At 40.3% G+C, this 22,886-nt stretch overlaps 2 protein-coding genes across 4 annotated transcripts in view; one reads left to right on the top strand and one right to left on the bottom strand.

Moving 5' to 3' along the window:
• WASHC5 (WASH complex subunit 5) overlaps positions 1-11,283 on the bottom strand; it is a 29,728-nt gene extending 18,445 nt beyond the window's left edge. For both annotated transcript variants that reach the window (XM_061373509.1, XM_061373508.1), the window contains exons 1-8: positions 11,179-11,283; positions 9,061-9,361; positions 6,628-6,773; positions 5,480-5,564; positions 5,118-5,218; positions 4,100-4,292; positions 3,386-3,538; positions 683-796 (exon numbers count right to left, since the gene is read on the bottom strand). In XM_061373509.1, the coding sequence (XP_061229493.1) occupies positions 683-796; positions 3,386-3,538; positions 4,100-4,292; positions 5,118-5,218; positions 5,480-5,564; positions 6,628-6,773; positions 9,061-9,246 (978 nt within the window). In that variant the 5' untranslated portion in view covers positions 9,247-9,361; positions 11,179-11,283. The remainder of the gene's footprint in view (positions 1-682; positions 797-3,385; positions 3,539-4,099; positions 4,293-5,117; positions 5,219-5,479; positions 5,565-6,627; positions 6,774-9,060; positions 9,362-11,178) is intronic.
• NSMCE2 (NSE2 (MMS21) homolog, SMC5-SMC6 complex SUMO ligase) overlaps positions 11,127-22,886 on the top strand; it is a 130,005-nt gene continuing 118,245 nt past the window's right edge. Inside the window, exons 1-2 of one of the 2 annotated variants that reach the window (XM_061373536.1) lie at positions 11,127-11,198; positions 14,132-14,279. In XM_061373536.1, coding sequence (XP_061229520.1) covers positions 14,147-14,279 — 133 coding nt within the window. In that variant the 5' untranslated portion in view covers positions 11,127-11,198; positions 14,132-14,146. Of the gene's footprint in view, positions 11,199-11,312; positions 11,462-14,131; positions 14,280-22,886 lie in introns of those variants that run through there. The other variant, XM_061373535.1, reaches the window with a different exon arrangement.

The raw sequence follows: 22,886 nt of genomic DNA on the forward strand, positions 1-22,886 counted from the left end.
CTACTTAGTGAACTTCTCTTCTAAAGATGAAGGAAATATTGCCACTTGTATTCCCTACGTTTGCTTCACAATACATAGTACAGTTCTCCTAGTTAGACACTTCTGTGGGCTCTTCCCTGAGCACTGAGGTCAGATTATAAGGAGACATTTAGCTCTCATCAGTCAACCAATCTGTTGATTTGGTATACAGTATTATTCAGATTTTTAGGCATGGAAATAATTATTTCCCATAAAAAGAACTGACTGCATTGCACCATACAATATTCTGCTGTTACTCTTTTAAATCAGATCCTTTTTCCAGATGATTGTCTCATTTGGGATGTCCCATTTAAAACTGATGAGTGCCACACTTGGTCAGCAGAAATGTGTAACTTCTAAAAACTGTTATCTATGAACAACCAAACACTACAGTCAGCTTAAGACATCCCAGTACTGAACAACACGTTGATGAGTGCTAACATCTGTTTAGTCAAGTCAGAACCCAGAAACGTTTAGGGGAAACAAACACTGCAAGAGGAAATGAAAGTTAAAAATTACATACTCAAAAGCATTGTACATGAATGTAAGCAATTAATTGTAGGCAAGAAACAAAGAGCCAGGCATTATCATTGCCATATTAATATACTTGAGATGACCACATAGCTTGACTCTTGCTAAAAAAACTTAACTCTGATTTATATACCTGCTCTTTGACATTTGCAAGGTCCAGCGTGTAGTTGAGGGCAGTTTTAGCAGCTTTGTAGGGTTCCCAAGCTTCTGCTAGATTTACAGTGATTCCCATGTAAATGCTTATCACCTAAGATTGGAAGCAGAAAACAAGAAGTTGCATTTATATTAAGGAAAAGACATACTTTTCATTTATCAATATAAGCAGAAAGCAGTATGCTGTAGCTATAAATATGACGTAGCTAAACTTTTTGGGTAGCTGTACTTTCTGTTCCACCACCTTTGGAAATCAAGGAGTAAAAAGGCTTTGAAGTAAAAGGTACACAGTTAATTAGAGGCTTGGCTCTGAAAACAAACTGATAGTTCTTTCAGTCACTATTTATGATCCTTGGCCTCTATTTTTCCTCTCCCTGAACTTATGACTTTTAATTTCTGTGATGCTATGCAGAAGATGGGGTGAAAGCAACTGGGGAAACAACTGTGATTCGGGGGAAACCATCTGCAAGAATCCTACTCTGAAAATGGGGTGAAAGCAACTGGGGAAACAACTGTGATTCGGGGGAAACCATCTGCAAGAATCCTACTCTGAAAATGGCCAAAGGTCCAAATTGAGATGTAATTTAATGCTTCTCTGGTGAACACAAAGAGAAGGAAATAATGATTCCATGCTGTGATGTTTCAGGAGCAAAGAGGAATTGATTTCAGACCACGAGCCCAAGTATGAATGTGATTAAAAATAAAGAATTGTGATTGATTTACACGTGTTTGTAAGATACTTGATTAAAAATGGAAGCCTCGGGTTTCTGAAAGATGAAGGATATACAGATCTGTGGCATTATGAGCTTTGGCATACTATTGCTTCAATATTCCTCCATTCAGGAATGCTCACATCTAGGAGAACAATGTCAGCTTTTGAGCTCTTCTGACAGTGTCAAAAGGAAGCCAGTGAAGGCAAACTGGACAGTGGTCTGCTGATAGGAGGTTCCCTCTCATATTGTTGAAGTGAAGCTCATTATTTCCTGTAGATGTCAGTTCCTCAAAAGGCTACACTTCAACTGCTAACAATCATTTGAAACCAGCCTAAGAGTCAAGCATTCTGTACAATACAGCCAGCTCATCCATACCCCATCTCAAAAAAATAAGTGCTGTATTAAAGTAACAGTTTGTACTATGAAGTCAAGTGAGTAAAAATGCTGGTATAATAAAACATTCACAATGTCAAGTTCTCCTTTCTAAAATGAGCCTTCAGTATTTCGGAAACTAAGGGGTTCTAATGTCTAGTAATACAGAAAGCTTTTACAGTGTCTTCCCTCCTTTCTTCACTGTTCCACTTCTGGTCCAGGAGAATATAATTTGAAACCAACAGAGATTAAAGAAACTATGAATTGATTCGTGTAAGTCTGATTCCCTGTGATACAAACTACATAGGGAGTCTATTATTACATGCCAGCCTATTTCAGTAGCAGTTTTTGCAGACTAGGGCCTCTGGAAATCCTACATCTCAATACTGAGACACACAGTAATTCCATTTTGAACACTGCATCTGAAAAGGTCTATAGAATTGCACAGAGTGACTGGTTTTGCTTCTAAAGTTATTTGGAGAATGGCACAGAATGAATCCTTACACAAGGTTTCAATAACACCAATGTGGAGGGATTTGTTGGAGAGAAAGACTGCCATCCAGAGTGTCCTCTGATAAGCTGGTAGAATTCACCAGCAGAAACCACATGAAGTCGAAGAATAATAAATACAAAGCCCTTCACCTGGGACAAAACCAAACCCTTGCAACAGCACAATTCTGCCGGAGAGGACCTAGGCACCCTGGTGGACAAACTTAACATGGATCAGACCTGCAGTCCTCATCACAAAAAGCAATCAGACATTAGGCTATGTCAGCCAGACTGTACTCAGCAGATTGAGGGAAGTGATTATTTCCAACTAGTCAGCCCTCACAAGGTCCCATTTAGAGTCATGTGTCCAGATTTGGGCTCCTCAGTATGAGACAGACAAGGACAAACTGGAATGAATCAAACAGAAGTCCACTAAGACACTTAATGGGACCCATTGTGTAAGTAGAGGCACAGGAGATTGGTTTGCTTAAGCTGGAAGAAAGATGACTGTGGAACCTGACTCTGGTCTTCTACTACCTACAGGGAAGTTACGAACAAGGCAGAGCCAGACCTATCTCAGAGGTGCACAGTGAAAAGAGGGAACAGACACAATCTACAGCAAGGGAAATTCCAGTTGTAAAGAAGGAAGAAATTCTTCACCATGACAGTGATTAAGCACAGCCACAGGTGCCCACAGAAGATGTAGTTTCTTCATTTAAATATTTTCAAAACTAACTGAGCAAGGCCTGAGCAACCTGATTTAACTTTGAAGTTAGCCCTGCTTGGAGGACAAAGCTGGACTAGAAGATGCCTGTAATACTTTCCAGCCTTGATTTTTCTATGATTCATTTTATCATGATGGTATCAGAGTGTAGTTTATTTAAGCATTTGAGAGGATAATCAGTACTTTCAAAAGACAGCCTCCCATGCTTATTCAGAAGGTTTGGCTCAGACCACTTCACTCTGCACAAAGTACGATTTCCACGCTGAAGAATCTATTCTAGTTCCAGGACATGATTATTTTCTATAATGTATACTGTAAAAATAAGGTAAATTGTTCCTATAAAATTAAATCCAGAGAGCAGATTTAAAAGAGAATTAATATTTACCCAATTATCTGGAAAGTATTTATCCACTATCTCTCTCATTTTTGCTTGCTGAGTGTGAAGAATAGAAGGGTCAAAGTATAGTATCACATAGAGCATTGCAGCCTGAGTTGCCAGAGCAGTGCTGCGGTGTTCTGGTAACGGGTATGCCGAAACCTAGAGAAAGGGAACAAACCAGAACAGATTATAATGCAACATAAACCATTTGAAAATACTATGGGGTGCATTAAAAAGTACACTATATAGATACTAGGAGGCAAGGAGGATACTATGTAAGCTGAACAATTGTCATAGTTAAGAACTGTGATATTAGTGCTCCTTTTTAAACACACTGTCTACTGAGGGGTGATAAATCTCTTTGCAGTAATAAAAAGAATTGGAAACTCAGAAGGAAACAGTTACTAAGAGCAGACAATCATTTATGATTTAAACAAAAAAGGTTTTTTTACTGCAAGGTTGGCCAAACACTGGAGCAGGCTGACCAGAGAGGTCATGCAGTCTGCACCTCTGGAGGCGCTCAAAACCCAACTGGATGCAGTCAGCTATAGCTGACCCTGCTTAAGGCAGGGGGTTGGATGAGGTGATCTCAAAAAGTCCCTTTCAACCACTGTAATTCTCTGATTTTTATTCTTTTTTGGATATCACGGTTGAGTAACTAACCTGCAAAACCATCTTCCATTCATCTTTAGAGCCTTCATTTATCTCACAGTAACTTACCTGGTTATAAATGTCATCTGACCGTAAGCGGCCAATAACCATGCTAATGAATGTTTCACTTATGGGCACCCTGCTGAAGTAACTCTCGGGGTAGTTTGGAGGTCTTTTAGCTCCAGGTTGGCTCGAGTATCCAGTGCTTCGGAGCAATTTACAGATATCATCTAAATTGGAATCAGCAGAGGAACGAGCTGCACTGTTTTACAAAAGAAAGGAACAAAAATTGAGCTGTAGGACCTAACCGTTTCCTCCTCCCCTTCTCCTTGTAACCATGTCTTTCTTCCAAGAAAATGATGAGAGACTAAGGTGTGGGAGATCTGTGGTTGTTTACTCCATGAATATAATGCTCATCATATTATAAGAGGACACTAATAGATGTCCCTACTGGAATCCCAGATAAGCACAGAAAACACAAACAGAAAAATGAACTTTACTCAGGAACAGAAACAAGTAGCTTTATATTCAGAGGAGTTTATATACCAAGAGGCATAAACAGACAAAGAAGCATAGTAACAGTATGTCTCCCTTTTTGTATGCATGAAAGGATTTGCGCTGACACCTTTTGAAATCCTGTCATGCAATAATGCTGACAATGTACCTTTGATTTGACTAATCAAGCCCTGTAACTACAACAAGTCTGACCTGTGACACATTTATCATCTAGATAGGACTTTTCACCAAAATTTGCTTGCACGTTTGGAAACCTAAGATACTTTCATAGCTAATGCATTAAAGCTTTAGCTGAGTGTTTATTCGCCACTGGTCTTCAAACTTCTATTGTGATGGAAGGAAAAATCTGTTGCTCCAGTTTTGCAGCCAGACCTGCAAGCAGAGCTAAAGCAAGCAGTTCTACTGATATTCAGAGAGCTCTGCTCAGTTCTCAGTCTGTCTGTATATAGTCAGTCCATCAAAAATGTGTTGATATTTCCATTTACCTCAATTCTAGAAGCCAGGTTAACTAATTATACTGCATGTTACATTCTTTCAGCCTTGAGGGCTTCTGCATACCAATATACGTTACCTGTATCTGTAGTAGGAAACCAACATTCTTTCTCTGACTTCTCCTTCAATCTTCTGGTCAATGACCAGTAGCATGACTCCATATAAATAGAGTGCTTCACACTGTTTGGAAGAAGAAAGAAGGAAGAAAGGATATCACAGAAACACAATTTTGTAGTAAAGACAAACATGTAATGGCAAACTAACCCAAAGTGAACTACGTATGTCAATGCAATATGAAAAATGGCTGCAGATTTTTGGTCTTTGACCTCCTTCAAGTGAGTCATAGACTTTCCATGCATTTGGTAAGCTGAAATATTTGTCTAGTTTGGCACTAAACTAGTTGGGTCATTTTCTACTATTACAAAAGGGTTCAATACTTACCAGAAGCTGTTTGCCATCTTCATTAAGGAGGACTGTTTCTAATGTTTGCTGGATGTAAATTCCTTCATTGAGGTCATCTAAATATCTAAGAATTATAACAAACAATTGGTCATTGACTATTTCGCTCTCAACTCATGTGTCCTCACAGCTCAACTGGTCAATTTTCTCTGAAAGTCGACAGAACATCAGACCATCTCCCTAGTACAAGCAGCACGGAGTTTTTCAGATAAACAGATACTCTAATATAAAATGAGAGGCTGGAACTCCCACCTAGAGTCAATCAGTTGGCAAAACCCTCCTTCCATAACCTGACCATGTATGTGAAAGACACTAGAGTATACTTTGTAACTTACAGCTAATATCTTCTTAATCTTCTTATGGTGAAGAGCAGCCCGAGAAGAGAGTACTGTAAAGGCTTCTACTCCAAAATTTAGTAGAACTGTCTATTTTCAAGTTACCTCAAAAATATCTCCTGGAAATACCATCAATTGATCTCAATTGCAATTTGGAAAGTAGAGCTAGAAATAGAGTATGCTCATTGAAATTAACAGAAGATTTTTTCCTACTAAAGGATATTCCAGTATCACTACTTATTAGTAAGTATTGTTAAACATTTAATTTTTTAAATTAATCCATACAAGATCATTAACAAAGCCAATTCTTATGCTTGAGATTATTTAGAAATTTTTTTTAGAGTATTTAACATATCTTTCACATAGTTTTTTACAGGTAAGAGTAGCAAATTTGAGAATATGGCAACTCCAATGCAAAATTAGGCTCAGGAAAATAAGGCCAATGAAAACTAAAGAAAAAAAAAACCTATGTGATATTCTGTTTTGCAAGACCACAAAAACCCCTTAGTTTAATAATATGGAGTCTCCTTTTATTAAGGAATCTTCAAGACAATCTCCAATAAAGAAGAAAAACTAGCTCCTGCTTACAGCTGAGGAAATGAGGTAGTGAGGTTAAAAGTTTACAAGTCATATTTTAAGCTGGTAAGCAACAGCAGGAGTAAAAGTTAGTGTTCACTCCAGCAATCCAGGTTTCCAGTTGCAAGTGTATTGAGTCTCTAAGGAAAAAGCTTCTTATTATTAAGACTAAATAGTAATCTAGTCTAAGAAAAGCCCCATTTATTTAAGATACCGTACCTGTTTAAATCTACAATGTATTTATGTATACTCTGGAAAGCTAGATAAAATCTTGTCAAAATTTCAATGTTATTTTCACGAAATTCTTCATCTAAATCCAGTAACTCAGGTTTGGCTTCCAGTTTGCCTTCACATATCTCAGGCCCCTAAGAAAAGAAAATCATCTTTAGACACAATATTTGATTTTGACCTCTATTTGATTTCTCTTCAGTAGAACAGAAAACTTATATAACCACTGGGCACCCAACACCAGAATGAGCATTTCTTACTAAAACAAGGATCTGTAGTTTTCCAACCTACTTTATGATTGAACATCAATTCCGCTTTTTACAACCTGCGATGATTTTAAATGAGATTTATCCCACGTAACCAAATGGGAAAGAATAGTTAATGTTTTTAGTAAAGTTGGAACTTGATGATCTTAAGGTCCTTTCCAACCCTAACTATTCTATGATTCTATATCTGAAGCCACTGTGTGCTTTTTGCAGTGGGAACAATCACCCTGCTGGATTTTTTTTTTTTCCTTTACACATTTGATCTGATTGATTTCCCAGATAGAAATTTTGGCCCACATTGAGGCCCACAAACCTTAGTACCTTATACATTTAACTGCTTAAAAGTATTAGACCTGTTTTTAACAGACTCTGGATCTAGCTTAGTGCTAGTCTTCCAAATAAATGCAGAAACATGTTAATGTCATTAACAACTATATGTGGGGAAAAAGGGTTGGATGAAGAGCCTGACTTCCTTAAGGCAATGGCACAAATTTTTCTGACTATTTACCACTGTCAACATTTCTCCTACCCACCATTTGGTCTTACCATTGCCACTGAAATGAAAACACTGTTAACGTTTAATTGGAAATATTGTTAACATTTCATTGAAAATACTGTTAACGTCATTCCACAGACCACTTATGACAGGATGAGATCATGGCTTAAAGGGATTTAGTCAATAAAAACTCTGTAAAAATAGCTCAAAAGAGTTAAAAGAACAAGGTTAACAACCAGCTGAAAATTTCTGTGTGGTTTTAAAAATGCTCTTCTGCTTTTCTTGTGCAAAATACCTACATAAAACAAAGGATAAAAACAGGCCCCACACTATTACGTTCAAATGACAAAGTAAGCAGCCTGAATATTCAAAATCTCAAATCTCTCTTCATTAGGTAAGTCTAAGAATCATGAATACCAAAATGAATCATTTGCAATGAAAACAGATGTAAATTCACTAATCTCTGCTTTAGAAGTATGTCATTTATGGCTTTTGGGGTGCTTACTCTGAAAAGCAGCAGCACTGTTGTGCTTCCTTAACATTTAAAAATCCTGCTATTTTAGGGATAATTGTATTTCTCATCAATTATACCTATCTGCTTTTAAGTTTTAAAGTAATTTGTGTAAGAAAAAAGAAGACTTCCATCAAGCACTTCAATCTAATGTTATCTGGGAAATCTTTTGTGCTCAAGGGTTTTCAGTGTCCAAGGCTCATAGTCAGTGCTTGAAATTTACAACTCTTACAAAATATCCCACAACCTCCTCCCACCACACACTTTACTATTGACACTTCTTGTATTGTACAATCCAGATAAAGTCAGCCTACATACTTCCTTAGTATTCATACTGGAGAATGACAGAAGGAAATAGGTACTGCAAGAAGCTTAATTTTGAACAGGAAATAAGGGTTTCTCATGGACACTCTTCTGATTTATTTCTTTATTCAGCACAAGTAACAAGTGCAGTGAAGAAACAATCACAGCACTGTCAAACAGGAAAGCAGTTTTCATGGCTGCAAAGAATAAGCTACAGATAACCAAATGAAGATGGCATCCTGCCCATGCTACTGCTCCAAAAGAAAACAATCAACTGCAGAGGCTCAGAACTTGCTGGTGAAAGTATAACTTAATATTTCAGCAGGAAACACCAATAATTAAAATAATAATGCCACCCCCCAGAATCCAATACTCAAGTTTTATACAGTCAGTATTGACTTAAGTTCACAGGCTGGGTGACTAATCAAACATCCTGAAAGGTGCAGCTGGGACCACTCTTGAATGCACTTACAACTGCCACCCCCTTCTTGCCCTGATACGCTTCGTGTAGGTCCAGTTATACTTTTATTCTGCCTAGGGCTCCACACACAGAACCTTCCCTAAGCTGTTCTGCTTATTGAAAAGAGCGAGATGAGGCTGAGTAGGATCAGAAGGATATAAAAAACAAGACAGCCCAGAATCAGAATGTTAAGATGCAAGTGTATCCCAATTGCTATCTTGCTTTGGTGAATTATTGGTAAATCTGAGCAAGTAAGAAGTTGTAGCAGTCAGTTCTGAAGAATGCTTCTAATAAACACAATAGTCAGGAATGGCTGTTTCATAACCTGAAGCATCCTCGTGCAGGACACCAACATTTTAAGGTCAAGTTTAACAGTAAAAGGATTTACCTTAAAGTAACTGAAATCAAATATGATATCCCCGTACTTCTGTTGATCAGCTTTGTCCTTTAGCCTGAAAACACCAGGAATAAATTCAGAAAGTCTCAGAAGTTCTGCAATGATGGCATTTCCACAGGAGACAATCCGAAGAATTGCCTGACCACAGAGATTGTTTTCAGCTAGGAAATCAACCATTGCGGTGCTGGATGTGACAGAGCAGCAGGAGTCCTGCAGTCGGAGTCTGATTGTTAGCCTTTAGGTTATTTGAAGAAGAAAGTCTGATGACAACACTAGCTGCGCCATTAATAACCTGTGAAAACAAACCCACACACATTCAGAGTGCTTATAGTAGCCACTTTGTGGCTACAACTGAAAGTGACTGTAACAGGCTTTAGCAACAGGGAAAACTTCTATAGCAAGTGGAAACCATACAGCTCCCTTCCTTTATCGCTGAATAACACTGCTGGTCAGCTTTTCCATGCTGTGGTTGCATTTCTTTGTCAGTTTTATTTATTGATATGTTTCCTGAAAGATAAGAGAGCACTGCATTGCTAAAAAAAAGCTTTTGTGTTTATTATAGAATCATAGAATGGTTGGAAAAGATCTTAAAATAATCCAGTTGCAACCCCCTGCCATGGGCAGGGATGCCTCACCCTAGAGCATGTCACCCAAGGCTCTGTCCAACCTGGCCTTGAACACTGCCAGGGAAGGAGCATTCACAACTTCCCTGGCCAACCCATTCCAGTGCCTCACCACCCTTACAGTAAAGATCTTCCTCCTTCTATCCAACCTAAACTTCCCCTGTTTAAGTTTGAACCCATTATCCCTTGTCCTATCACTACAGTCCCTAACGAAGAGTCCCTCCCCAGCATCCTTATAGGCCCCCTTCAGATACTGGAAGGCTGCTATGAGGTCTTCACGCAGCCTTCTCTTCTCCAGGCTGAACAGCCCCAACTTTCTCAGCCTATCTTCATATGGGAGGAGCTCCAACCCCCAATAATCCTTGTGGCCTACTCTGGATTTGCTCCAGCAGCTCCATAGGATGAGCTCGGTTGGAAAAGGCCTTTAAGGCCTTTAAGATCAAGTCCAACCATTACTCCAGGACTGCCAAGGCCACCACTAACCCATGTCACTGAGGGTCTCATCTACATGGTTTGTGAACACTTCCAGGGACAGTGATACTGCCACTGCCCTGGGCAGCCTGTTCCAATGCCTGAGCACCCCATCTGGGAAGAAATTGCTCCTACTATGAAGCTTGAGGCCATTTCTTCCTCTCCTATCACTTGGTACTGGGAGAAGAGATCAACCCCCACCTCACTACAACCTCCTCTCAGGCAGCTGTAGAGACTGATAAGATCCCCTCCGAGCCTTCTCTTCTCCAGACTGAACAACCCCAGGTTCCTCAGACGTTCCCCATCACAATTGTGCTCCAGGCGCCTCACCAGCTCCATTGCCCTTCTCTGGCCCCACTCCAGCACCTCAAGGTCTCTCTCGTAGTGAGGGGCCCGGAACTGAACACAGGATTTGAGGTGCAGCCCCACCAGTGCCCAGTACAGCGGGATGATCACTGCCCTGGCTATGCTAATGCTGATACAGGCCAGGATGCTGTTGGTTTCTTGGCTGCCTGAGCACAAGCTGGCTCCTGCTCAGCTTCATCAGTCCACATCTCCAGGTCCTTTTCCACCAAGCAGCTTTCCAGCCACTCTTCCCCAAGCCTGTAGCATTGCCTGGGGTCGCATGTCCTTATGTTGGGGACACCAGAACTACACACAGTACTCCAAGTGAGAACATTTATTGGCAGTTACGAGTTGGCTTGGTTTTTCACCAAACAACCGAGAGGACAGAGCTTCTCCCATCCCCAACGGGAACCGGGAGTCGAGGTGCGCGGCATCGGCGCTGCCACCAGCTACCTCCGCAGGCCCACGGCGGGCTCCAGACCCCGCAGCACTCGGACGCGGCTCTGAGGTACTCCCTCCGTGTCCCCCGGCCGCTGGAACGCTCCCGCCTCCCTCCCTCCCTCCGGCGCCCTCCCTCCCGGTTTGAACCGCGCCTCGGGCACCCGCCAGCAACCGTTCCCCCACCCGTCGCTCCCGCCGGCTCCCCTCACGCAGCGGCCTCTCGGCTCACCCTGCCCTGCCGTTGGTGCGGTAAGCAGCGGCATCGAGGGGGTGCTCAGCTCCGACCGCACCCGCGGGGTGCTGCGGAACGGGGAAGCAGGGAGCGAGATGGCAGCGGCGGCTCCCGGCACTGTACGGCCGAGCCCGCCCATCACATGACGGGGCCGTCATGTGGAGAGGCGCAGGGTGATGAGGCGGTTCCGTTGCCCGCCAGGCCCGCCTCTCCGGGCACTGCTCCTGCCGCCGAGGGGGTCGGTGTGGGGCTGACTGCGGGCCGCGGTGGCTGGGATTAGGTGAGCAGCAACTGCTGCTGGTGCGCCGGGCTGCCTCCGCCTTCCCCGGCCGCTGTCCCGGCCGAGGGAGCGGGCTGAGGTGGGCGGGGGGGGGGGGGAAGCGGGGTCGGGGCCCTCTGCACGGCTGGCAAGGAGGCAGGGTGGGCTGGGTTCGCTGCCCTGGTTTGCCATGGGGGTAGGACGGTAAGGCGGAGCGCTGTGGGAGCGGGGCTTCCTGCTTGGTGGGCTCTTGTCCCGCTTGGTAGAGTCTCCATATAATGGATGGTCGCAGAGCGTGTCTTAACATTAATCCTGGTAGTCAGTGAGCACTTGTCACATACAGATCTTGTGTTATAAAAGTAACATTTCCTTATCTCTGCGCTGTAGTTTGGGATGTTGAAGCGTAGAGGAATCAGGACATTTGCACAAATACTTAAGTGGCAGAACAGGAACTGTGATTTTAAGTTTGCCGCTTTGTAATCCTGCCTGCACCATTTGATCGCTTGTTGAAAGAAAGAAGCCTGCCTTGGTAGTTGCAAATTCTAAGTGCTTCGTTGATGCACCCATTGAAGCCCGTCAAGGCAAAACAGAGTGCCTTAAAAACACTGCTGTGGGACCAAATCAGTGAAGAGTGTGGCTGTTCCTCTGAAGGCAGAATAGGCAATTGCAAGCTGAAGAATTCACTTAGAAAATTCAAGAGTGAAATCTCTGCTTGGGAACATGAACAGTTTCTAAGAAAAAAATAATCTTTTACTAAAAGAAAACGGAAATGTGTCCAAAAGTACTTAAATTACTTTCCAAAAGACATCAAAAAGATGACACTACCCATGCAGTGGTATGATTTAATATTGTAAACATTAATTCCTGTGCCTGTGTAGTTTGCTCTGTGCTTCCACAAACGCCAAGATGGTGAAAAAACCTTTTTAACTTTTCACTGTTGGTTGTGGTTTTTTTTCAGATTCTTACCTTTCACTGTGTGTCTGTGAAATTTCCAACAGAAAGCAGGCTTTCTCAGTGAGATTTACCAAGTTCAACAAGGGAGTTAGGTTCTCACTGTTAACTTCGTTACACTAGATGAGCTCAGAAAGATAAAGCTCCTAACATGATTTTATATGGCTGTTTAACAGTGTACTTTTGGATTGCAGATATTCTATACAAATAGTCTTGCTAAGGTGACAAATGAGTGCTTTAAAGTTAAAAAGAGTTAAATAATGTAACAGCTGAAAGTGGTGGATTCCCCAACAATGGACACTGCCAAGATCATCTGAACAGGGTGCTGGGACATCTAGTCTACATCATGCCTTTCATCCTGGAAAGGTTGGACCAGATGATTCTTGAGGTCCCTTCCAGCCTGGCATTCTATGATTGTATGAGAGAAAAAAGCGTGACAACAGGTATTCAGGTCTCAGTCTGCACAGTATTCATGAGGAATGTGGCAACGTTGTTCAAATTAGGGTGAGTGTAAGATGCAGTTCTGAAGTCCCAGGGAAAGTAACAGAGGGAGATACAGCCTTAGGTATGCAAAGCTTGAACAAAGCCTTGTCCCTTTCTTTCTATTTAGATATTTTCCAGTTTTCTGTTGGATTATAGCCTGTCAAAGGCCACTGTTGATAGAACAGCTCCCTTGTTATTTTGTGTACGATTCAGATAAAACTTTTGATATACCCCAAATTTGGCTGTGGATTCCATTCTTTACCTCCACCATATGATCTCAGTATAGTCCTTGAACATATCAGTTATTCTCTGCGTGGTCTAATGCAGTATTTCTGTCTACCAAAGACTTCTGGGTTGGTTTTCTTTTGTTATTCTGCACACCAGGTTTGTGTTTCTTAGATTAGCTACAAGCTGTCTGAGCAAGTTATGGCAAAACATGAAGAAGGAAGAGCAGACAGAAGTTGGAATTTTTGAGAACAAGCCAACTGATGTGAACAGTCACATAGATACAGCATAAGCAAACCCACTGGAAGACTGTATTAGTGACAGAGGAGAAGCAGTTAGCCCTTGCTGTAGGTTTGGGTCTTTGTTGAAAGGAAGATGATGGTAAAGAAGACAAACATGATTCCTGTGCAACTGTGTTCTGTACTAATGGAACATTGGTAATTACAGTTTGTAGCATTTTTGGAGGAAGAAGGCAACATTTGTGATGTGGGCTTTTACTTGAATGTTGTTGTCCTAGATGTCTTACTGTTAAGTATGTTCTTATATGACTCCTTTGTTAGATTATTCGTTCTAAGGGGCAATTGTTGAAACAGGCCTGTTAGTGAGGCCGAGTTGGATGTGAGGAATCATATTTCTTTCTAGCCTAATTGATAATATGCCTAGAAAACACAGGCAAATTTTCAGGCATGTGGGCTTTTTTGGATCTGAAATAGAGCAGTAATTTTCAAGTGAACGTAATCACTGCATTTGAACTTCATTGTGGTTTAGTAATAGATGAAATAGATGAAAACTGCAAGTTATTTTTTGTGGTGTAGCTCTGCTTAATATTGAATGGGAGGTGATTTGAAAACCTCTGGTGAATTGCAGTTCCACTGAAATTACTGACATCTTGGGAGCTAAGGTTTCATCCCTGCTCTCTGATGCTTCAGTGGTTCTGTTGACATTGTGTTATGGTTAGCTATTTCTACTTCTGTTTTCTTTCCCAAATTCTTTGGCTGTAAGCTGCATTCAAAATGTATCTGTTATTTCTAGAGTAACGATTTCAAGATGCCAGGAGGTGCAAGAATCTCGTTCAACAATGTGGATTCCTCTCTTTCATCTTTGAAAAACTGCCAGTCTTACATAAATACTGGAATGGATATTGCTACTCACGTTGCCCTTGATCTTGTGGAAAGTTTCAGTAAGTATATTCTCTCTTGTGTTGCATCCCAAATCTGACAGATGACTCCTAGGCCGATGTATTTTGACTTAGTTACTGTCAATATTTGTGTTTATTATAGGAACTGTATCTCTTCTGGCTAGACCAGGGTGTTTTCATTCCAATCACTTTATTGTCTGAAATGATAAATTCAGTGAAAATGTAAATACTAGGCAAACATTGTCCCAGCTTTATAACACCCGGGACTAATGGTGTTCCAGTGTTTGTTGCCCTTACAGCTTTGTAAAATCTTTTAACATTGCTGAAAGAGATGGAGAAGGCCTCTTAAGTGGGTGAATAGAACGACTTTTCATTCTAATACTGCTGCTTTGTGTGTTTCATTTGATGTTTAGGGCAAGATATATTAGTCATGCTACTAGTTTTGAATACAGAGTATGAGACAGCTGTTAGGGTATAGAAGTTTTTTAAATGCTGTCTGTTTCACTGCTGAAAATCAGGCCCTTTTAGGGTGCTTCAGTTTGGACATTGCAAAGTGGGGTACCTTAAACCCATAATCACTAACACTCATCATTGCTTTTTCACAATAACAGGTACTTTGCAAAGCTACTTTTCAAAGGCAAACATTAGGAGGCCCAGTTCTCTATCTTCCTAGATCTTCGATAAAGTTTTCACTAATAAAACAATAAAAACTTTAAAGTTCCCAAACTGCTCATTATGAGGAGAGAATGAGAAACAAAATGTTTGCTGTTTGTTATGAATCTTGCACTCAACTAAGCCAAGGTTTGTGTACAAAGAAAGCTTTTCTCCCTGTCTAGTGTGATAGTTTTCTCTCCTTTGACCTTTTTATCCAAGGTGGTGTTAGAGACAAATGACATGTCATTTCTAGTGAGGTAGAGGAATGGAAAGCTTGTCTGAATAGTCAGCTGGGGATTCCCTTTGAGGTAGAACTGGTATAACCAGTTCTGTTTCCTCTGCTTTTGCAGTCACCATCTCTTCTACTTTGCCATAGCAGTACATGGAAATACACTGAATGTACTGAATTCTTTCAGTCCCAAGACTACAGAATGATACTCAGAAATGAGTTATTTGTACAAAAGTCCAAAGTTTTGATAAAATTCCACCTTTCAGTAGAAGCCTCTGTTGCATTTTGGAGGGGTGAAAGGCAGGTAAAGCTCCATTGTGCAGCTCTGCTGCTGGGAAGTCTGTGCATTATACTCCCAGGAAAGGTTGTTACCTTCCTCACCTGCTTCTGACACATTAATCTTTAATTGCAAACTTGAAATTGTATTTTTCCATTTTATTTAGTAACCAAAAGGACCATGTTCTGAGAGGAAGAGATTCCTCTTGATGAAATACCTATGGTCATTGTTACAGTTAAGTTATATCATGTGGCTGCAAAACAGCTCCTAGACCAAAAGACTGATTTTACTTTAGCAGGGGCAACTTTCCTGTAGAATCATAGCATTACCAAGCATGACCTTTTAACATACTCCATCCCATTGCTCTACAGAAAAGGTATTCCAGACCTGGATTTGTAGTTTGTACCTCTTTGATCTCTTCTTGGGTGGCATGGTTTAGTGGGAGGTGTCCCTTCCCATGGCAGGGGGTTGGAACTAGATGATCTTAAGGTCCTTTTCAACCCTAACTACTCTATGATCTGGTGTTCAGGGTGAATTTTTTATTTACAGTAGTTGTCTTCACTCCTATGCTTTCCCTTGCAGGTGTAGGTACGCGTGTACAAGGAGCAAATGAGTGAAGCTTCTCCCTTTGTTTCACTCCCCTGACTACTTGGACTTGAAGTTCTTATGCTCCTTACACAATGCCGTTAGGAAAGATACAGGGTTTCTGTGTCATAGCATCCTTTCAGTAAACAGATACTTTCCATGTTTTAGCATTATCTCATCTGCCAGGCTTGACTGTTCAGCTTTTACCTCCAACTCATATGTGGTGGTTGCTATTTCTAGAGTTGTTACTCATCTATCCTACTTTGCCTTCATGTTCTGAGGCAAAATACTAATGTAAATTTGAGGCAGCGTTAGATAATATGTTTCTGTATTCTTGTACTTATCCCATTTGCAGTTTGCTTTCATTTCCTTTACAAAATCTAACTGTCCAGCTTCTGACAGGCTTCATTGCCAGGCTTTGTAGAAGCAACGAATTCTATTGTGACTGTTATTTTATTTTACAAGCGTTATTCCTATGAAGGTATTTTGTTCCCTTGGCCTTTCATATTGGACAATGCCAGTTTTGGGGAATAGTACAAAAAATTTTCATAGCAAGTAGAGAGAAATTGAATTTACATATGAAGTAACATAACTGAAAAGGCAGGCAAAGTAAGTGCAATAAGTGATGTCTATTTCCTTTCTTCATTGCTATTCTCCACAAGCCCAATCCTGAAAACAATACTGGTAAGCATATTTGTTAACTAGCACAATAGTGTTTGCTGGACTGGCTACTGCTTAATGCAGTATCATGGAGGGGCTTCCTATAGATGTTCCTAATGCTAAGTTAGATCAAAGGATCTAACTGGATCACTTTTCCTTCCTTTCTTATGTAGGATAGTGGGTTTGCTCCTGTTCTTTATTTTCTTTGTATTTTTTGCACAATTAAACAGTGATTTGTGAAAGAACGTGTGTGTGATTTTTCTAACTTCAGAGCTCTAGTAAAATAGAGAAATAGAAATTAACAAATTTAAGTTTTCTTTGACAATGTGCAAAGAGATTTTTTGATATCCCTGTTCAGTAAAAATCACTCCCTGCATATTAGTACTGTAGGCCTAGAAAAGGCTCTTTGCTATCTGACTTGTTTAAGTGGAGTACAATATGAAGAATGCTTCTGAAGGTTGTAAAAAGAAAACAGATTGGTGTTTCAGCACTTCTATATGCATGTAAATTATAAAGCAGCCATGTAATTGTTCAGATGGAGTGAAAATCAACGCTCACTAGGGGGCAGAAGAACATAGGAAGTAAGCAGTACTTCCATTTAAGTTACAAAGCATTGAAAAGGAATTGGCCTTGTTACCTGTCCCTTGAGCATGCTCTCTGAGTAGCTTAAAGTTTTCTCCAGTTAAACCATCCAGAGAACAAAGGACTTTTACACTGGTTATGGAATCTGTAAAATCCTCACAGAATGCTTTTGAATTTTTGTAAGCAGATGGTGGTGATGTTACATAAAGAGGGAATGAAACTACTTGTTTGATCATGAAACCAGAGGGCTGCCGATAGGAAAAGGTACCAGACTTGTGGGCAGGAATCGGCTTGGGATATTCCATGAGTTTTAATAACCTCATAATCTATAGTAGCCTTTCTTCAGACATTTTGGATGCTGTGCAAACACTGGCTAAGCTTCTCAGGTCTCTGAGATGTAAATAATGGCTGCAGGAATTACTTCACAGCCACTGAAATGAAACTCTTTTGGGTGAATGATGTTTTCTATATGAAAGCATTATAACTGTATCATAATCCAAAAGAGAAAATTTTCTCCAACTTACTGAAACAACTGTGAATACTTTATTGGAGAAGACAGATAGAGGTTGGACATCAGATTAGATTGCTTACCCATGAATAAATACCACAATATATCTTCCACACTTTATTTTGACATAATGTTTGAAAGTTTCAGAACTAAAGCAAACTGGGTTTTCATTTCAACAGTCATTTCATATGGAGAATGCCTCCTGTTGACTTGAGACTACCCTTTCCCTCCACGCCATAATTCCTTTTAAGAAGCTGCTGTCTACCTGCTGACTCATTTGAGTCCTGCTTAAATGAATTAATCTGTTTCTGGGTAAAGGTAGCATGGCTGCAAGCCAGTGCAGGTACTGATGCTACCATTGATTGCTGTGCCTGCTGATCTCTACTGTGCTGCTTTAGTTACATTTATTCTGGCTTAAGGGCCCTACGTATATCTATGCATTATATTCTGAAAAATGAGCACTTTGTTCATTGTTAACTTACTTGAGGCCATTCCTTTCTGTCAATAACAACAGAGGTTTTAGCTTGGATGCAGTTATCAGGTTTGGGACTCTTTGCCTTTTCTTCCCCTACACATTAATTGTGCTCAATTCCTATTAACTTGGTATTCTTCCCGATAGCTTTTGACTTTCTGTTCTGGAAAGATAAAGTAATCTCACTGGACACAGCTATTTTGAGGAGTATAAACAACAGTTAGAGAAACTGATGGGGGAAGAGGGGTTCAATTAAATAATTAAACATTGTAGCATTGCAATAAATAGTGGTCAAAGAAATCCAGAAAAGCAAGGGAATAAGTTTCATGACCATGAATTGCAATTGAGATGACTGAAGATCTCTAAAGATTTATAGCCTCTCATCACATGGTCCCACACTTTGAAATGTAGGACAGAATGTACCAATTAATCAAATTCTCCATGACCTTGAATGAGTTTGTTTTACTACTGTCTACAAAATAATAATACTAATAAAAAATGCTTTCCTATTTCATATAAATAATGGAAAGATTTAATAATATTTCTAGGCAGATTCACATTAATCTCCACTTATGCAGATAGTTCTCTTGACATAAATTTACAGTATACAATAGTAAATTTAAAGTTATTCCCATCCATTTAAGCTTTATTTAATGCTGTCAGATGTTTTGAGAATCCTAGTGAGGGATAATATGGAAATATGGATTTTTACTCAGAATTGTAAATAATGACAGACCTCACATGAATAAGTCAAAAGGAAAATACTTTGCAGTAGAATTAAAACAGCCTGAAGTGTCTGTGAGGCCTCTAATGATACAAACACTCAGAATCTGTTCCCAGCTTTGTACTACCTCCCTTTTCTTTTGTGCTTTCTAGCATGTTCTTCGCTGCTGCTGCACTCTGGAGATAAATCTTAATTTAGCTCTAACCACAGTGATTTCCAAGTCTCTTTGTCTAAGGAATCCACTGTTCACAGTGTGCCATAAGGATGAGAGACTACTGTAAGGTTCATTGCCAATTGCAATTAACCAAGTTTCAATTTCATCAGTGATCCTATTGCTTAGTCCACTAACGCATTTATGTCTCTTTCGTTCTAGTCCTGTATGGATTTATGAAATTACTAGTGTTAAGTATTCAGGTCAGGCATTGCTCATTTATGAACATGTACGCTCTTGAGCAAAATAAAGCAGTTTGTGTTAACTGCTGTTAATTTAGGTGAAGCATAATTTTAATGTATCTGATACTGAAAGCCTTTTGTTTTTCAAGTAATTCTGTTGATGTCCATGAAGTTGAATTGTTGATTAAGACCTCCCTGTCTACTGAAAACCTGCAGACTTTTATCACTGAACATGTTCATGGTGGTGTGAGCATGTGCTGGCAAAGGGATAAAATTTAAAGAGATCCTGTAAGGGTTAAGGATCTGTACCTAGAGGTGAAAATTAGCTTCACCAAACTGAATGTCAAAGGGAAAGAGCCAATTTAAAACACTCATTTTATTTAATAAGTGAAAAAAGATAACTTATATGTCCATCTCAGTCTTTCTACTGATTAAATACTGACATTGTCTAAAGGTCACACCAAAAATGGTGTGGAAACATTAAAAAATTAAATAATTCTTTCAATAATGGTGTGGAAACATTAAAAAATTAAAAAATTCTTTGAAGAATGGTGTGGAAACATTAAAAAACCCCAATGTAACCAGAAAACCAGACTGTGCACAGTTGATTTCAGTATGCCCTCCCTGTGCACAAAGCATTCTTGGATATTTTGTCATCCAACCTAGCAAAATACTGAAGAAAATAAAGCATTGAAATTCCAGAGCAGTACACCAACTTTCAGAGTTGCCTGTATATTTTAAAGCTTCAGCGCATGCTTCTATCCTTTGCTGGATTTGAGTTCTAATAGAGATGTGAATTTGAAGGTGACATTGTTCAAAATCAGTTATAATGCAAGTAAAATCATCTAAGTTTGACTGTAATTTGCATCTTCCTAAATTTAGCCTCAGTCTGTTCTTGAGCTTTAGTAGTGTGATTGAAAAAAGAATTGACTAAGTCAGTACTTGTTTGTCAATGTCTCTTAATTGTAACGCTGGGGATGAAGAAGACTAACTCCTGGTCACTTCCAGCCTCCCAGGCCAGCAGCTGGCTCTTCAGAGGGGCTGTTGCTTTTGGATGGGCTGGAGCCAAAGCTATGTGGGACTGGGGGGGATGTCCAAATGGGAAATAACTTGGAGGTCTGGAGACTATGCTAACTACAGACAAGGAGATAAGAATTTCTTAATGTAAAACTTCCAAAAATCATTTTAAATCATTAACAGATTTAACTGCTCAGGTTTTCCAGTAGAGAGCAGGATGCTTCCTTGATGTCTGGGACTTTTCTTCCAACCACATATCCCATTCCCACTAGGAAGTGTAGAGGCCTTGGAGTGTAGAATAGGTGGGTGGGAAGCAGTTATTACACCTTACCTCTATTTTTATACTGGGGGAAAATATGAGCTACTTTGCTTTTTCTTCAAAACCTTGCCCTAAAATGTCATGGCCAGCTGCTGCCTGTGGCTGCTTGCCATCCCTATTACATAGCAGTGATATTCCTGTAGCAGTGTCAGGGGCTGCTTGACAATTCCTCCTCTCTTTCTCCACACTTTGAAGGATTCTTCTGCTCACCAGTATGAACAGGGCAGGCCCATGTGTCTTACAGAGTGTTAGTGATACCATTCTTTGGCATGTTCCCCAGCATAAGTTAGTCCTTTACAGCTCTGGCTTTTCCTGCTTGTCGGCTCGTTTCCTCTTGCATAACCTGCTGTCTCTGCCAGCAGAGCTTACCTCAATTCCGGCTGCTTATCCCATTTGTCTGTTCCCCTTGCCCTAGAGCTGTCTGTGCTTTTCCTCATGTGTGCTGCTCTGCATCTCACATGTGCAGTGTCCTCTCTCTAATGACTGCTTTCTTTTCTTCAGATTGCTTTGGATACCCTTGCATCATGATGCTTGTTAAATATCAGCTAAACTGTAGTTGGTAACATAGGTTCTTCTTTCCATGTGGATTTAGCTCCACACTTCAGTTTCTCTCATTGCTCTCTTACAATGGTGTTAAACAGGAATCACTCTGAACATTGCTGACACTTGTTGACATAAGAAGGAGTGTAGAGAATCTAGACAAGGTGGTTAGCCTAATTTTATGAAATTATTGGCAGCCTTTTAATAGACGGTTGGTTCATGAGTTTCTGTGGAATATTCATTATTCTTACAAGCAGTGCCTTTCTAGACACATTGCAGCAACCTGTAACAATTAGAATTGAACACTGAAGTTCATTCAGCACTGAGAGGAAGAGACATTTTGGCGAAAGTTTCTCCGTCATTAGCCTGAAATTTCTCCTACTTGGGTAGTGCAAACTCCATTATAAGGATGGAACTGTGTTTGAATAGGAAATGGTTTGGTTAATTTGCTTCCTTTGTTCCTTTTTTTTCTAGTATATTCTTCATTGAAAATTCAAATGCACAATTCCTGCAGTGCTGTAGCATAACATGAATCTTAATACTGGGAAAGTTCTTGTGCATGAGATGACCATGATGTGGTTGTCTTGGGATCCAGAAATAAACCTGCTGACACCTATGCTTGTGATGTTCTCATGCTCTGTCAGTTTCTATGGTGTTAGAGATCATCGTGCTTCATAAAAAATAATCAAACCATAGGGTACTTGCCCTGTAGACAGGTTATAGTGTGGAGGCTGGAATGACACTTCACAACCTGCTGGAGTAAGAGACAGTATGAAGATCTGCTTTCTGAGCAAATGAACAGGACTAAATTGTGACTTCCTATCTTGTTCTTGGCCAGATAAGAAGTCAAAATGCTTGCTTGTGCATCCTACTTTTCTCTGTGTATGAATTGTGATTTTGTTTGGTTGCTCACCACCTCACAGTGGCCTTATAATGCACAAAGATGTGGCCTGTGTGGTAGGGACCCTGCATGAAGAATCCGATCTTGTGTTTCCCTTGTGATCCCACATACCTGTGAAGCTTCTCATGGAAAACAAAGAGCAAGCAGTTTTAAATGCGATACAGGAATAGCATTAGACTTAAGCAATCCATATCTTCTATATGGACATGAGGGAACAGTCTTACCTGGATTTGAAATCCCCAAATGTGCCTCAGTGTCAGAATTTACTTGGACTTTAGGTTTGAGTAAATTCCAAGTAAGGGTTGCAGGATTTTTTTCTTTTCTTTTTTTCCCGTTAAAGCATGTTAGTGTAGGATGTCAGAGTCCATCCTGGAGATAAATGGCTTTTCACTGATGGTTGCTATAAAAAATGTTTCCTAGCTATGAGAGAGGGTACTATAGAAAATGAAACCAGTGATCCGTGAAGTTCAGTAACCCTTCCGTGTTAGCCTCTACCAGATGCTTCCTGTGGAGCTGCAAGAATTCCCTCTCCAAACCAAGCTGTTCACAGAGGAAGTTTCTTTCTAACCCCAGACATTTATCTGTCAGAAACTGTTGACTGGTCTGGTTTGTTGCTATACCAGCGTCTGTGGTACTCATTGGTGGCATGAACAAGCTCTGTGTAGGCACCAAAATGACATCTTTCTTTTTGAGAAGGTTCTTTTCCTGTTTTTCAAAGTAAACTTGTATTTTGGGGTATGTGACATAAACTGCTTCAGGTTCCCTTTGTCAGGAATACTAACTTTTCT

The sequence above is a fragment of the Neopsephotus bourkii genome, unplaced genomic scaffold (assembly GCF_033783945.1).
Source record: "Neopsephotus bourkii isolate Nb327-2 ecotype Australia unplaced genomic scaffold, CSIRO-AGI_Nbou_v1 NB_1630, whole genome shotgun sequence".
Taxonomy (NCBI): domain Eukaryota; kingdom Metazoa; phylum Chordata; class Aves; order Psittaciformes; family Psittacidae; genus Neopsephotus; species Neopsephotus bourkii.